This window comes from Ostrinia furnacalis, unplaced genomic scaffold (genome assembly GCF_004193835.3).
Source record: "Ostrinia furnacalis isolate ACB-3 unplaced genomic scaffold, ASM419383v2 OfSCF2340, whole genome shotgun sequence".
NCBI lineage: Eukaryota > Metazoa > Arthropoda > Insecta > Lepidoptera > Crambidae > Ostrinia > Ostrinia furnacalis.
Window position 1 is genome coordinate 268,710 of NW_021132579.1, and position 16,197 is coordinate 284,906.

The window sequence follows — 16,197 nt, forward strand, 5'->3', positions numbered from 1 at the left end:
TTCACCATTCGTGATTAACGTAAAAATACAAAAATAATACATCATTATCTGTCGCATGAAATATACGAGTATGATGAATAATGAGAGGACAGTAGAAGTGGATATGAAACTGCAGGTTTCACATCGATGCTACATCTAATAACTCACTCTATGTATCCCAGGCGAGGGCTGCCGATCGAAGCCGACGAACGTGTTATAGTACGAGACTCCATGGTTCATATACTCCACGTCAGCCGGCCGATGAGCGTACGAATGTGGCAAGTATACTCCAGAGCCGTCGTCATCGTCCGGCGTCCGGGCGCCGCCGTCCGAGGACTCGTTGTCCGGCTCGTGTCCGGATAACGAGCGAGATTCGGACCCGGAGCGGGACCGAGAGGAGCCGGATTCGTTGTCAGAGCCTGATTCGCCGCCGTATCGACTACGACCTGTTGGAAGAATTGGATTGGATCTTATGGAAATGCTTACGAGCTTTTCATTCAGGAGGCTTTGTTGTACTAATCGATATTTATTAAAATAATTATTATTAGGCCGCTTGTAAACATCTGTTTTTTGGACCGGACAACAGCCCGATTTTTTCACCGGATTAAGCGGTGGCGTATGGTTTATAATGAACGTGTGCACATGCATCGGACATAGGTCCGGCAAGAAAATTGACAACAAATAAAGGATATCCGTTTTTTGACGGTCCGTCGTCCGATGAAAAAACGGATGTCTACAAACGGCCTTAGGGTCACTGTCTTACAACCTGCCTTGGCAATCATTTTTCGCCAAGTCCACTTTTTGAATAGCATAGATAGTCTTCGTTACATAAAATTATGTATCTGTGGAAACTCTTGGTCTTATTAAAAAAAACACGTTGAACACTTGTTTAAAATGACATTTCCATACTAAATGTCACTTTAAACAAGGTGTCTAATGCCCGTTTTCACCATCAATCCCTAATTTTAAAGTGACCCCTATGAAAACAAAATTCTTATGTGTTATCGTAGGGGTCACTTAAAAATTAGGGATTGATAGTGAAAGGGGGCATAACTTTTTGTAATAAGGCCCTTGTTGTATCTATATCTATCCTCTAATACAGTGTTTTTTAACCTTTTTCGTGACACGACCCCCCCTAGTATGAAAATATATTTGGCGACCCCCCGACCACAATCCCGACCTTTCGCTTTTTTTCATGCATTTTATAATGTTACAAAGATGTTGTAGGGACCGAATACTTCAATCCATACAACATTTACGCATTTGCATAATTAGATTTCGGACAAATTTATATATATTTAAAAAATTAAGCCTTACTGGACAGCTTGGCCTGCTGTATGATATAGTCCTGTAGAGGCAGCAAGTGCTGCATGCCTCGCAGGTCCCAGTTGCAGTACAGAGGCGAGCCGCCACCGTCCTCGTCGTCTTCCTCGCCGTCCACCGCCGGGTCTTCCATCTCCACCGGCTTTTTGTGACCTGAAAAGGATACAAGATGGTTTTAGATTATGCTAACTGCAAGAACTTAAAAAATTGGCATTGTGTTTCTGACCAGTTTTAAATCAAGGCAGAGACGCGGCGAGAGAGGAGACGAAACGTGTTATAAGCAACTAATAGGATTTTTTTATTAACAAGTTTCAATCAAGTACTGTATTGTGAGGTGTTTCCAAACAATACAACGCACTGAGCGTGAGAGCGGAGCAGGAAAGAGAATACCTCTCAGAAAGAGAATCCGCACAGCTCCACTACTCTACGCTCTAGTGGAAAACTACCTTCATATATCGTAAACACTAACCCCTTTATTAACCTCTCAGCCTCCAAACGGTAGCCGGCTACCGCGTAACAATTGATTGTGTCTAGATTCGCGGAGCTTGAAGGATTAATTAAAAGTTACACCCTAGTTTAACTGTTTTAAAGCGACATTTCCATACTAAACGTCACTGACACTGACATCACAACTAAACAAACTGTCACTTTTATTACTCTATTCACAAATCCTTACAGTGTTTACTTGTTTACACTAAAACAATTGTTTGTAACATAGCACAATAGACACAGTAATCAGGCCGGCGCTTTCATAACCTAAAAACAACTCAATACACTAACCAAATATCTTATACCGGTGCAAGTGGTTGTAAAACGCGGCCAACCCACTGGGACTCCACTTAACCGGGTGGCTTGATTTCGCACTAAAGTACGCAGATATCAGCTTCTTGTAACAGAAATCCATGGCGGACAATCGTGCAATAACATTAAACCCGCACAAGTATCAATAAACTGTCCCGGTTTGGACACCTAACTGTAAAAATAAAGCGGTAACTGTATGCTAAGCAATTGATAATTTATGCACTTCCCTTATACGAACTTTTATGGGGTACAAGAATGTCTATACACTGTAATCGTTGGATTACACTACCGATTAATGAAAATATTTTAAGCATTCAAAAGTTGACGTCAAAAATATTAAAAGCTAACACTAGATGAGATAATTTTATCTGGAATTCGCCCAAAAGATAATAGAAAGATGACACACCCGCGTATGTAAAGAGTTGACTAATAAGATAATATGGCACAACACCCATTGTTTGCATGTGAAACTTTATATCTTTTATAAATGAGCGTTGTTGATGTCATGTTTATGAAATGCCGCCAGTATCATTACTTGTACATTATACACTGTTTGTTTACCGGAAGAACAAAACACCTATATTAATTGGACTTTTTTTATTATTTTTGCTGTCTAATCTTTCGTGCAATAAAATTGGGTAACTAAGCACGCAATGAACTAACACAATAAACACGTTGCTGAAAACGAAGACACAATACAATTTTTCGATATGTTTTAAAGAAGAATAGTATCCTAGCATGCATATATGTACATAGTTGATGCAATGAATTGACTGATCCAAAGAAGGATATGTTGTGTCTAGAGATCTGTATAATTTTAGTATCAAGAAAGAACTTGGAAAAGCCTTTTTTATCTATATATATAAAAGAAAGTCGTGTTAGTTACTCCACTTATAACTCAAGAACGACTGAACCGATTTAACTGAAAATTGTCAGGGAGGTAGTTTAGAGCCAGGAGAAGGACATAGGATACTTTTTATCCCGTTCGAAATTAAAAAAAAGTCTGCTTATTTATTGCCATTAAGGCGGAACAAAGTTCGCCGGGTCAGCTAGTTTTCAATAAATCGTGAGTCTTGATGGTTTACTGACAAAACATAATTACTATGACATTATGTATAATACTCACGTCTCGACTTGGTGCGGTCCTTGGGAGTGGAAGTCCTGTCTAGTCTCTGATTGTGCTTCTGAACGTTGGGCTCCGTAAGCGGCGGCTCCAAATTCACGCATTTCATCTTGTAGTTAACTGGAGCAACAAAAGGTTTAGTTATTTAATTGAACCCGAAAAATAAGCAAATAATTTACTGTGCTATATTACGCTTAATATAAATAGAATAAAAAGGCGAATTTTTATTTATAAAAAAATAGTGGACCAATGAGGGCTATCGTTTTTATACTTAACAGTTGGCACCCCTGGCGATTGACAGGACCTTACTCTACAGTGGCGCCATCTTGATGAGTGCAAATGCGATAGTCCTCCTACCACTTTCGCGCTCACCAGTTGGTGCCACTGTCTTCGCTACTAGCAAGTGACAGGACCTTACTCTACAGTGGCGCTGACTGGTGAGCGCTAAAACGATAGCCCTCATTGGAGTCGTGCATAAAGTTCGTAGAACTGATGGCAGTTGGGGCAGAACAGATCCCAAGTACGGTAGACAACGTAATGTGTCCCTCTGCCTCTCACTCACTGACCCGGAGATCTCGTGAAAATCGCGGGAAGCATCTGGATGCGGGCAGCGCAAGACCGGTCGTTATGGAAATTCATGGGGGAGGTCTTTGTCCAACAGTCCTTTGGCTGAAATGATGATGACGTCTTGCTAAACGTGTAGCGTTCGTGTTCTGTTTACTGAACGTGTAGCGTCGGGCTCCCGCTGCACTGACGCTGTCCTGCTCGTTGGCGGAGGACAGCCACATGAAGTTGTGGTGCGGCTCGTGCGGCGGCGTCCTAAGCTGTGCTATCTTGCTAGACGTGTAGCGTTCGGGTTCCGTTTACTGGACGTGTAGCTTCGGGCTCCCGTTGCCTCCTGTCACAGGGACGAGGGACACTCACCGGCAGCGACGCTATCCTGCTCGTTGGCGGAGGACAGCCGCATGAAGTTGTGGTGCGGCTCATGCGGCGGCGTCCTAAGTTGTGCTATCTTGCTAGACTTATAGCGTTCGGGTTCTGTTTACTGGACGTGTAGCGTCGGGCTCCGCTCGCTGCCTGTCACAGGGACGAGGGACACTCACCGGCCGCGACGCTATCCTGCTCGTTGGCGGAGGACAGCCGCATGAAGTTGTGGTGCGGCTCATGCGGCGGCGTCCGGTGCTTGCTGCTGCCGGACGATAGTGACGTTTTGCTGGACGTGTAGCGTTCGGGCTCCGCTTGCTGCCTTCTGTCACGTAAGGGGTGGTAAGAGTGACGTCAGATGAGCGGTCTTGATGCAAAATGAGTCATAGTATACAACGAAAAGTACCCAACGCTTCTACGAGTCTCTAAGGTCTGTGTTACAGAACGACGCTCAAAACTCGAGTATAGAATATAGATTGAGGCTCATGATTGTTTCAGCACTTAGACAAATACGTCACAAAATCTTTAACTGAGATGAAATTTAGTTTTGAGCGCTCTTATGTAAAATGATATGCAGATCTTTTAATCAATGACTTTAAATAGGGGAATAATTTGGTATTACTTAAAATTTGTAAAGATAGACCCTGAAGCTTTCGTCCCCGCTCAAGCAGTATCGTATATCCCATTAGGTTTGAATTGATGTAGAATCAAAAATGAGGAGATCCGCAGGAGAACCAAAGTAACCGACATAGCTCGCAGAATTGCTAAAATCAAGTGGCAGTGGGCGGGGCACATAGCTCGTAGAGACGATAGCCGTTGGGGCAGGAAAGTTCTCGAGTGGCGACCACGGGCTGGAAGACGTAGCGTGGGCAGGCCTCCTACTAGGTGGACCGACGATCTGGTAAAGGTCGCGGGATGAGCCTGGATGCGGGCAGCGCAGGACCGTACATTGTGGAAAACCTTGGGGGAGGCCTTTGTCCAGCAGTGGACGTCATTTGGCTGAAACGAACGATGTAGACCACCCGTATGTAGTAACTATTTTCTAAAAAGTAGGTGTCGATGTCCCTCTCTCTCTCTCTCTGTTTCTTTCTAAAGTTTTGTGTTTGTCTATCAGCTATGGTTACCTACCTAGTGAATTCCCTCGGCGGGTGCCAGTTGGACGACGCGTTGTGCCGCAGATCCAAGCTAGTTTGGCGGAAGGGCTTATCCACGCTGTACACCGCTTGCTTCTCAGGATATCGGTCCATGCGCTCCAATTCGGCTAGTCGATCCTTATCTAAATGCCTGGTGAAAGGAAAGAAGGATATTATTTTTAGTATAAAGCCGTGTATCCACAACACACTTGACAATGAGGGCTATCGTTTTTATACTTAACAGTTGGCACCCCTGGCGATTGACAGGACCTTACTCTACAGTGGCGCCATCTTGATGAGTGCAAATGCGATAGTTCTCCTACCACTTTCGCGCTCACCAGTTGGTGCCACTGTCTTCGCTACTAGCAAGTGACAGGACCTTACTCTACAGTGGCGCTAACTGGTGAGCGCTAAAACGATAGCCCTCATTAACGGTTAACACATAGGACCCCAAAATAGCGATCTCTCCCGGTCCGAACTTCGCCAGCGAGGCTTCATCATTGCCGTCGTCCGTCAGGCTACGTTTCCATCAAAGATGTGCGAGGATGCGTAGCGAGGGATGTGTTTGTAAAGAAACAATAGAATCGCTTCATTTACCGAGGCGAGGTGCTTAGGCAAGTGTCTGGTGTTCGACACAAGTGTCCGGTGTCCGACACAAGTGTCCGGTGTCCGACAACCGGCACAAGTGTCCGGTGTCCGACACAAGTGTCCGGTGTCCGACAGATGTGTCTACTGTCTGGTATCCGACACAAGTGTCCGGTGTCCAGCACAAGTGTCCGGCGTCCGGGCTCACCTGTCCGAGTAGCGCTCCCGCGCGTGCCTGGACAGCTGGTGCGGGCGCTCCAGGCTGTGCATGACGCGCGCGCCGCCCGCCTCAGCCGCCAACGAGATCGACGACACCAAGGAAGGTCGCGTAGCTGTCGCCTGAAAGGAAAAACAAAAGGTGATGAACAAAGACAAAAACTTTTGTAGGGCTTCTTGGCGGGTATCTGAAGCGTCATGTTAGCGGTTTTGTTTTGTTTCCTCAAATTCGTGTTTGGGCGACTATTAATGTGTAATAATGGTGGATTATTAACCATTAAGTGTTCGTGAACGTGCATGAGTGTGGGCAAGTGAAGCAAAACAGTGCATCGTGATTCTTCTGGTTCTGTCAAGTTGTCCATAGGAGGCCTCAAGTAAAGCACCACAACTTTACTGAGACTCAAGGGGTGGGAAGGGGTATCATCTATCATCCTTCATTATATCATTACTTGATCTCATTTTGTAACTCGTAATCACATAAATACTTGAAAATGGCACAAATCAAGTCGACCTCGACGTGTATTGCCAACATCATAAAAAAGAAGAAGAAGAAAGACTTTTGTAAGATAAATCATGGAGTTGCCACATAATGAAAAATAACTAAAAAAAAAATACAATCATTTAAAATCGAAAGTCTCATCCGAAATATCACAATTAGCTGATGAGCTGTTTTAACCACACCAACGCGTGCAGATCGCAATCGCTGGCGCGATCACGGGGCGATCATAGGCAAATGACAGGTCGCGCGGACTGTCATGGGTCGCGTGACTTGTCATTGGCTTATGATCGCGCCGGTGGCGATCGGCACGCTTTGGTGAAAGTTCGACTTCCCTCCAGTGCAAAGCGGATGACAGGATAAATTAGAAGTAGTTATACCAGGCCTGTTCATCTCCGCGAGTTAACACCGAAAACAAAACACGCACGATGGCCCACCTACAGGATACTATTCGACAAGGCCTCACATACGAGCGAACATTGACTCACGCACGCGTATTCATGTGTATTTTGTGTATGATGGAAGAAAATAAAGAAAATGGTGTACTAAATACTGTGCAGTATTGAACTGCCTAAATAATAATAAAAACACAGAATGTACTTTTTTAAGTTGCCTCAAGACACTGAGAGGTAAATAAGTAGTTAATATTATTCATGATAATTCATGCTAAATCATGTATTTCCTCCGCCATTTTCCGCAGTTTGGCACCTCACGTCACACATCATTTTACCGAAGTCAGCCCTATAGCTTCGGCGCAGTGCCGATCACTGACGTTTGTCAACAAAATGGTGCTTGACTCAGGCTAAATTACACCATATTGTTAATGACATAGAGCATACATTTTTTAAATACCTTCGCGAAGTGAAACTTCTGTACGTAGTACTTATTATTATTCTGTGGTTATACCTGCAAGAAAGGTTGGGGCTGCGGCTTCTGAAGCGGGCTGCTCGGGCTTTGCGGCGACGCGGACTCGCACGACGACCCGCCGGCGGACTGCTGTTTTAACTAAAACATTTTAGGCACCAAGTCATACACATCTACACTACCCGATACACTAGATCAGCGGTTCCCGAATGGTGGTCCACGGAACCCCAGAAGGGTTCCGTAAAACATATTATCCTACGTTTCGTGACCGACGTTGTTCGTTCGCACCAACTTGTTTACGCACAAGGGAGGGGCAGGGCGTGCGGGCGGAGTAGTACGGGTGTTCCGCTAGGAAAAGTATAATCAATTAGGGTTCCTTGGCAAAAAAAAATTGGGAAACCCTGTACTAGGTAACAGGGCCGGATCTACGATATGGCTTTTTGGGATTCAGCCTGGGGCCCCGTGGATTCAAGACCCCAGCTAAGTCAAATCAAAATCAAAAATAGACGATAATGCGAAAGAATATAGTAGGTAGGGCCCCTAAGTGGTATTATCCCAGGGCCCCCTAAACTCACGGTCCGGCCCTGCTAGGTAATGAGGAATCTAGACATTATCTGTGAAGACGGGAAGTGACACAAACTTTGAGAATACGAACAGTAGATGAAAAGACGGGAGTTGATGCGACAAGAATCTAACATATAACTATGTGCAATCTGTAAACCGCGATGTGACGCATTCATAATATTAGATTTACCTACCTACTTTATTTTAAGGCCGGGTAGCAGAGAAAATGGCGAAAATGAGGTTTTCATTTTTCATTTTTGAGGAACTAAACAGTAAAATTAAAGGCTAAGATTTTTTTTGGGCATAGTTGAGGATATTTTCTAGGGCTATTAACGGATGGAAACACGATTTGATGAAGTTGACTCGATAGAATAAATTCCCAAAGTTACCTCTATTCGTTTTCTATTTATGGTTTTATTTTTAAAATAAGCGATTTGAGATTCTGAATCTTTTACTAAACTAAAGTTCAGAAATAACTTGAGGGCTTTTAACGGATGAAATTTTTATATTGCGTCTTATTTAGTTACTATGTTTAAAAATGTGGAAAAAATCGCCCATGACGGCTTGGACAATCTCAATCACTCTGTCTGTCTGTCTGTTACGCTTTCCCGCTTAAACCTCGCAACCGATTTTGATGAAATTTGGCATAGAGATAGTTTGAGTCCCGGGAAAGAACATAGGATAGTTTTTATCCCGGTTTTTGAAACAGGGACGCGCGCGATAAAGTTTTTCTGTGACAGACAAAATTCCACGCGGGCGAAGCCGCGGGCGGAAAGCTAGTATGTCATTATGTTAATCTGGGTTATAAACAATAATACCGTAAAGTTTCAACAAAATCCGTTCAGTAGTTTTTGCGTAAAAGAGTAACAAACATCCAGACATCATGACATCCAGTCATATTAGTAGGATATTTCACAATCCAAACTAATATTTACTATTTAGCATTTACTTACAGTAAATATTAGTTTGGATTGTGAAATATTTAAAATAAAAAAAAGAATAAAACAAAATAGGGTTTCAAATTGCCTATCTATATCTAATATTATGAATAGGTAAAGTTTGTGTGTTTCTATATTTGTTAAATAGGGATGATGACTGGGTAATTAAATCGAAATTCTATTTAGTCCGTCAGACAGATAATAAATTATAAAATATTAGACTCATATTTTTTAATTCCTTAATATAATTCATGAAAGACGTGGTGTGGAACGGGTAGAAAGTAATTTTGGCAGTAATTTTCTTCGAAGTTGATATCAATACTACTTAGTGCCTTTGATTTAATTACTTTTTATTTTTACAAGTGTTTGAAAACTCCATGTCAGATTGTGTTCAATGTCAAGTGAAATCTCAAATTGAAATGTCTCAATCTCAATGAGGGGACTCTGTATTTATTCCTAGAATTCCCCTAACACCGTCAAATTACCCTTTCGAATTCAAGACAGTGCAGTTTCCCATCAGTCTGCTTCGTAATGACTATAAACAAAGCTCAAAGTCAAACTCTAGGGACCTCTGCTTAAACTCCCGTGCACAGTGGTACGCAGGTAACCGCGTGTGATGCTCATAGTAATTTTCGATACAGAACCCCGTACATAGCTACGTCATACATATTATGGAAAGAAAACACCCAGACCAATACAAACAAATAATTATGTTTCTGCAATTTTAGTATGATATTTTTATTTATTAATAAACAAAGAGACTGAACAAAATTGATGCGTGTACTGACTAATGTTATTAACCACATGCAAAGCTTCGTGAATTGTAACAACTATAGTTTATTATCTAAGCTCTAAATAATCGCTACTAAGAGTAACTTATCATAAAATGTTTTTCGAATCGCTCAAGCTCCCAAGGGCCTNCCTACATACAATCGTCTTACACTCTTTAGAAAAGCACACTGACACAAATATATAATAAAAAAATAGGTCGAATATAGGGGCAGCTACATGTCACTGAAAGACGATTCTGTTTACTCGGCATCTGGGCTGGAGAACATGAATCCTTGCTTACAGATGCAGATGTAAATAGAGTTATAACTGGACAAATTTTACATGAAATGTTTAACAGAAATCAGTTAAAAGACATTTTTTTTTATGTGATAGGAGGCAAACGAGCAGACGGATCACCTGACACACATACATGGAAATTATGGAATACCAATAAGCTAGAGGGAAAGCTACCTATTATAAACTAGCGGCCGCCCGTGACTTTGTTCGCCTGGACCTCGTTTCACCCCCGTTAGATATGATGTTTTACCTCGTTTTACCCATGTTGATAGATGGCGTTTCACGGCTTCCCCCGAATGAATATTTACGAACGTCATACCGTAGTTTGTCCAGTACTGTAGATTTTAACCAATGACGATAGATGGCGCTTTTTAGACACGTCTTATTTATTTATTGAAATTTATTAGCCACATATCGTCATCCCAACTAATATTATAAATGCGAAAGTAACTCTGTCTGTCTGTCTGTCTGTCTGTCTGTTAGTCTGTCTGTCTGTCTGTTACGCTTTCCCGCTTAAACCTCGCAACCGATTTTGATGAAATTTGGCATAGAGATAGTTTGAGTCCCGGGAAAGAACATAGGATAGTTTTTATCCCGGTTTTTGAAACAGGGACGCGCGCGATAAAGTTTTTCTGTGACAGACAAAATTCCACGCGGGCGAAGCCGCGGGCGGAAAGCTAGTATGTCATAATGTTAATCTGGGTTATAAACAATAATACCGTAAAGTTTCAACAAAATCCGTTCAGTAGTTTTTGCGTAAAAGAGTAACAAACATCCAGACATCATGACATCCAGTCATATTAGTAGGATATTTCACAATCCAAACTAATATTTACTATTTAGCATTTACTTACAGTAAATATTAGTTTGGATTGTGAAATATTTAAAATAAAAAAAAGAATAAAACAAAATAGGGTTTCAAATTGCCTATCTATATCTAATATTATGAATAGGTAAAGTTTGTGTGTTTCTATATTTGTTAAATAGGGATGATGACTGGGTAATTAAATCGAAATTCTATTTAGTCCGTCAGACAGATAATAAATTATAAAATATTAGACTCATATTTTTTAATTCCTTAATATAATTCATGAAAGACGTGGTGTGGAACGGGTAGAAAGTAATTTTGGCAGTAATTTTCTTCGAAGTTGATATCAATACTACTTAGTGCCTTTGATTTAATTACTTTTTATTTTTACAAGTGTTTGAAAACTCCATGTCAGATTGTGTTCAATGTCAAGTGAAATCTCAAATTGAAATGTCTCAATCTCAATGAGGAGACTCTGTATTTATTCCTAGAATTCCCCTAACACCGTCAAATTACCCTTTCGAATTCAAGACAGTGCAGTTTCCCATCAGTCTGCTTCGTAATGACTATAAACAAAGCTCAAAGTCAAACTCTAGGGACCTCTGCTTAAACTCCCGTGCACAGTGGTACGCAGGTAACCGCGTGTGATGCTCATAGTAATTTTCGATACAGAACCCCGTACATAGCTACGTCATACATATTATGGAAAGAAAACACCCAGACCAATACAAACAAATAATTATGTTTCTGCAATTTTAGTATGATATTTTTATTTATTAATAAACAAAGAGACTGAACAAAATTGATGCGTGTACTGACTAATGTTATTAACCACATGCAAAGCTTCGTGAATTGTAACAACTATAGTTTATTATCTAAGCTCTAAATAATCGCTACTAAGAGTAACTTATCATAAAATGTTTTTCGAATCGCTCAAGCTCCCAAGGGCCTACCGATAGGTCGGGTGACGTAATCTTGAAATTCTTTAAGCCGGCGCAGAACTTCCAGAAGGTCGGGCGACGCCACGGCCACTTTGAACCGTGTTTACTTCTGCAGTTATATTTTATATTTATTCGATTCTAGAATATATTCCCAAAAAGTCTGAAAGGTGTTTTAATTTGTATCACTTGGATATGATTTGTATTAGAAAGTGTTGTGAGTGTGACGCTTGAAGGAAAGGAAGTCAACCTAACCTAACCAACTGCGTATTTCTATACTGTGTAGCTGGAAATTGTGGCGGGAGCTCTTTTGCGCGCTGTCTTCGGCGAAGAATTGCGCGCGCAGATTTTGACAGCGCGAAATACCTACTTTAGCAGAAATACCAAGCCTTAAACGGTTGTGAATAATCATGCAACGCGTGAGTTTGAAAATATGTAATTATCAAACTATCAGATTGAGATTTATTACTTTAATATAACTCATTTCATTGAGGGTATTCTAATTTCATCCTAACTTATAAACATCTCACTGGATTCTTTTTCGACCGGATGAGAATTGACTCGTTTAACTTGCAGGAAATAAGTGCTATTAATTAACCGTGACTATCTTTCTAATTGAATCTTATTAATAGTTCTTTATGCCTTTACTTTCGATAAAAAACCATAGTGTAGTGTAGCGTAGCCATTTCGACAAGCATTTCCAAATCATGCGCTTGCGTTAATTTAGAATCCATCAGAACTGTACCATTTAATCATAACAGGTTTCACTCTTACGTATAAGATTACCGCTGATCGTAAGTTATTCTAACAAAAACACTACTAATCCCAACATCATGAGGGGTTATTAATTGGCTAAACGGTAACACAGCATGCAATAACTTTTTGTGCGCTATCAGTTACAAAAACTTGCAAGTAATTGAAGGTGAAGAGATAATAGCTGGTCTTAGAGACGAGTAAATGTACCTAGACGTTCGGTATTACGTGTTTTTGTGTTGAGAAAGTAAACATAGGAATATTAAATTGAATTTCGCCTCATCAAGTTGGAGATGAGTCGATCAAGCATGAAAGCAGCTAGTTAGTCATAATGACTTACCTTGCGCCTCGTTAGCGGGGTGCTCTCGACCGATTTGAAATACTTTTCGTGCATCGAATCGTCAGATGCGTCCTTTCTGGGTGATATGAAACTGCCGCTGCGGTTTAACCCTGAAATACCAAGGACCTTAAGTATTGTCTTCTATTTTAAATTAGCCCTTTCGGACCGCTCCAATACAATTGTGCGGGTTACAAAATCGAGATTATCTCATTAGTTTTACATCGGAAGTGGATGGGCTGAGTATCGTACGATTGTGCGAGATGCGCTCTTCCACCTTCCGTGCAAATTTTGTACGAAGCGCAGTTGGTGAGCAGGTTACAACCTGTACAGTTCATGATTGATTGCGCTCCCCGACTTGGCGAAAGAAAGTACATACTATGGTTTTATTTTTTAATTGTAGTAATATACAAGTTATTGATTAGACAAATAGTTAAAAATAGCATCTTTTTGTGGTAACAGTGACTACTTGTAAGCAAAGGCTTTGGCGTAACGGCTTAACGAACTTTACTGACACAATTGTATCGACGTGGGCCCTACAATACCTTATGCGTATTTTAAGTTTCTCGTAATTATTAATTTTGCATGGTTTCCGCACCATGTTTCCGATTTTAAACGACGCTACTATGGCAGAGATGCTCAATGCATCTGGGGATGAGAGCGATGACAACGACAAAAGCTAGTTTCGAATACTTCAGATGAACTACTCCTCTTCTTCTGATGAAGGCTCAGACATTCATGACGATACATACCTCTGAGTATGCAAGCGGTATAGCAGACGAAGCCCTTCAATCGTCAACATCTTCCAGGAGATGCTGTTCATGATCCAGGAGATATTAAAACTCCATAGGAATATTTCGAGCGCTATATTTACTGTTGAGCTCATGGAACAGCTGGTTTTGCCCACAAATCAATATTAAATAGCAAATACTGGTATAAAAATTAAACCTGTTTATTCCTTACTGGTTATAAATACGTTTTTCGGAATACATGCCATTGATAAAATTTCCAAAACCCTTACAATTTTGACCCTCACAATTGTACGTAGGAAGTGAAGGGCCCCGTTTGATACAATTGTTGGTATATGAATTTTCCAAGATGGCGGCGGAAAATCTGGAAAATTATAGCAGATTCGTAATCTGCGGCCCCAAATTACCTAAAATTCATGTTCAAAATTACAAATTTCTTTCTAGTTTAAGCGCGGGTCCGAAAGGGTTAATAAAACTTAGGAATTCCTAACAATTAAGTCTAATGGATTTCGGAAATGTCTTTAAAATAGTTCACAATTCTGGAGCAATATACTTTTGACATTACACGTAGATTTCCTAGAACTAATTGTTTATGTAATGCCAAAAGTAGATTCGTAAAAGTGACGAACATCGGATTGTTTTTTGATTTGCCAGGTTAGTTAGCAAAGATTCATTTGGTCCATCAAATTAAAGATTTAGAGACGTAGCAAGATAAAGAAGATTATAGAGAGATCTATGAAGTATTTCTTCATTCAATCGTCAGTTATCTCACCTGAATGCGGCGACCACTTGTCGGGTTCATGGGCCGGCACCGCGCTGCCCCTCTTCCTGACTTGCGGGGTACAAACGGGAGGGTTGCACGGCGCTGCATTCAGCTCCTATAAATTCATCATCATCATCATGTTCATCATCATCATTACACTCAAGTTTTTTTAATATGATATAATCGATTGCCTCTGGCGGGAATCGAACCCACGACCTTTCGCTTGCCGTCGCCGGACGACTGCTCTTAACTGGGAGCTCTAAGCTACGGAGACTTTGGGTAAAATTACCAAGGATGCTTCACTGTGAGCCATTCTCTAATTTACTAGAGACATTTAGATTTACTTTTTAGAATTTTGGCTTTCCCTCCCCACTATAAGTATTCTAGAATCTGCGCGAAAAGAGTATGAAGACTCAATTCTTTGTTACTCATACATCATACTATACTAGCATACGTTAGAGATAAAGAAATCGCAGCAATATCGTCACCAGTTCGTTCGTTTCAGCCAAATGACGTCCACTGCTGGACAAAGGCCTCCCCCAAGGTTACCAGTGCTAATAAAAAAATAGAAGACTAAAGAAAAACAAATGAACGCGATGTGACGTTCCATTCATTAAGCCGTTCGCGTTCTGGCAATCTGGCAAACGCATGTGGTCGGCGATAAACTAATTATCGGAAAAATGTTGCAAGTTTTTAGATACACGACACTCGTCGTCCTCAATGATATTAAGGTGCATTTTTGCCTGTTCTAATATGACCTAATTTGGAATTTAGATGTCCCACCATATAATGCAACACTTGACATGACACACTATTAATTAACTATAGGACTAGCGCTTACTCATTCAGTTCCTGTACGACTAGCACGAAAAACTTTCGAGTTCGAATCGTTTGCGTATTTGAATCGCCATCAAAAGATTTAGTACGAAAACTACAACAGCGCCATTGTGAACGTGTCGTAAAGTGAACTTAGTATGAGAAATGGTTGCACGAAACTTATTTTGAGAATAAAAATTGTCACGTTATTGTTTCATTCGAAGATTGAGTATCGAATTTTGTCGAATACGTAAACGATTCGAACTCGAAAGTTTTTCGTGCTAGCCGTATAGATGACCCACGCTGAACTGTCCCGCCAAACTCAATGACAGGGGGGCGCTACCATCGTTCAACTATATGGTTTCCAACATGACAAAAATCGGAACCAGCGATCCGGTATTGACGGTGGCGCCCCGCTGTCAATGTCATCGACAGGACAGTCCAGTATTTTGGAACTATACTGAGGTATGGTAGCGGCACGGGAGGTGACATTGCCATATTATGAAGTGACAGGGCATACAAATCTGAAGTCTCGCTGACGTTTGACCGTCACATAATCACCCTTCCGTGTCTCTCCTATACCTCAGACGTTGACTGAGTTAATTAAGCAACCTATTGTGATGTTATAGAGATCGTTTCATCCACGAAGACGCGCCCCATCATTCTTCCTGTAATATTTGAGTGTTATCGGTACAACACGCTAAATTATCAATGAGGCACACTACAAAGCAGGGTACTCATCTAGCCGTGTAGCATGTAATGTATCAGATACTGATCAAGTGAGTACATAGGCACGAGCCCGCTGCGAGCCGCTCGCGCGTGGTTCGCAGGGAGATCGCAGCGACCCGCCGACTGGCGGTATCATTGCGAGCACAAAGGCGGATTCAGGAGCTCGCAGCCAGATACGCGATGACCGTGGACGAGCCGTACTCACTTGAAGGTTGGATACGTTACATGCTACGTTACATGCTACGTTACGTGCTACATGGCAGGTGAGTTACCCTGCCCAACAATGACGT

General features: G+C 41.4%; 1 protein-coding gene across 6 annotated transcripts in view; it reads right to left on the bottom strand.

Moving 5' to 3' along the window:
• The window catches only part of RhoGAP93B (MyTH4 and RhoGAP_KIAA1688 domain-containing protein RhoGAP93B), a 34,248-nt gene that overhangs the window by 14,692 nt on the left and 3,359 nt on the right, over positions 1–16,197 (bottom strand). For 3 of the 6 annotated variants that reach the window (XM_028307737.1, XM_028307735.1, XM_028307739.1), the window contains exons 7-15: positions 14,372–14,477; positions 12,854–12,963; positions 7,487–7,585; positions 6,077–6,207; positions 5,279–5,434; positions 4,330–4,475; positions 3,230–3,346; positions 1,297–1,455; positions 148–425 (exon numbers count right to left, since the gene is read on the bottom strand). In XM_028307737.1, the coding sequence (XP_028163538.1) occupies positions 148–425; positions 1,297–1,455; positions 3,230–3,346; positions 4,330–4,475; positions 5,279–5,434; positions 6,077–6,207; positions 7,487–7,585; positions 12,854–12,963; positions 14,372–14,477 (1,302 nt within the window). Of the gene's footprint in view, positions 1–147; positions 426–1,296; positions 1,456–3,229; positions 3,347–4,150; positions 4,225–4,329; positions 4,476–5,278; positions 5,435–6,076; positions 6,208–7,486; positions 7,586–12,853; positions 12,964–14,371; positions 14,478–16,197 lie in introns of all 6 variants that reach the window. The other 3 variants (XM_028307736.1, XM_028307738.1, XM_028307740.1) reach the window with 3 other exon arrangements.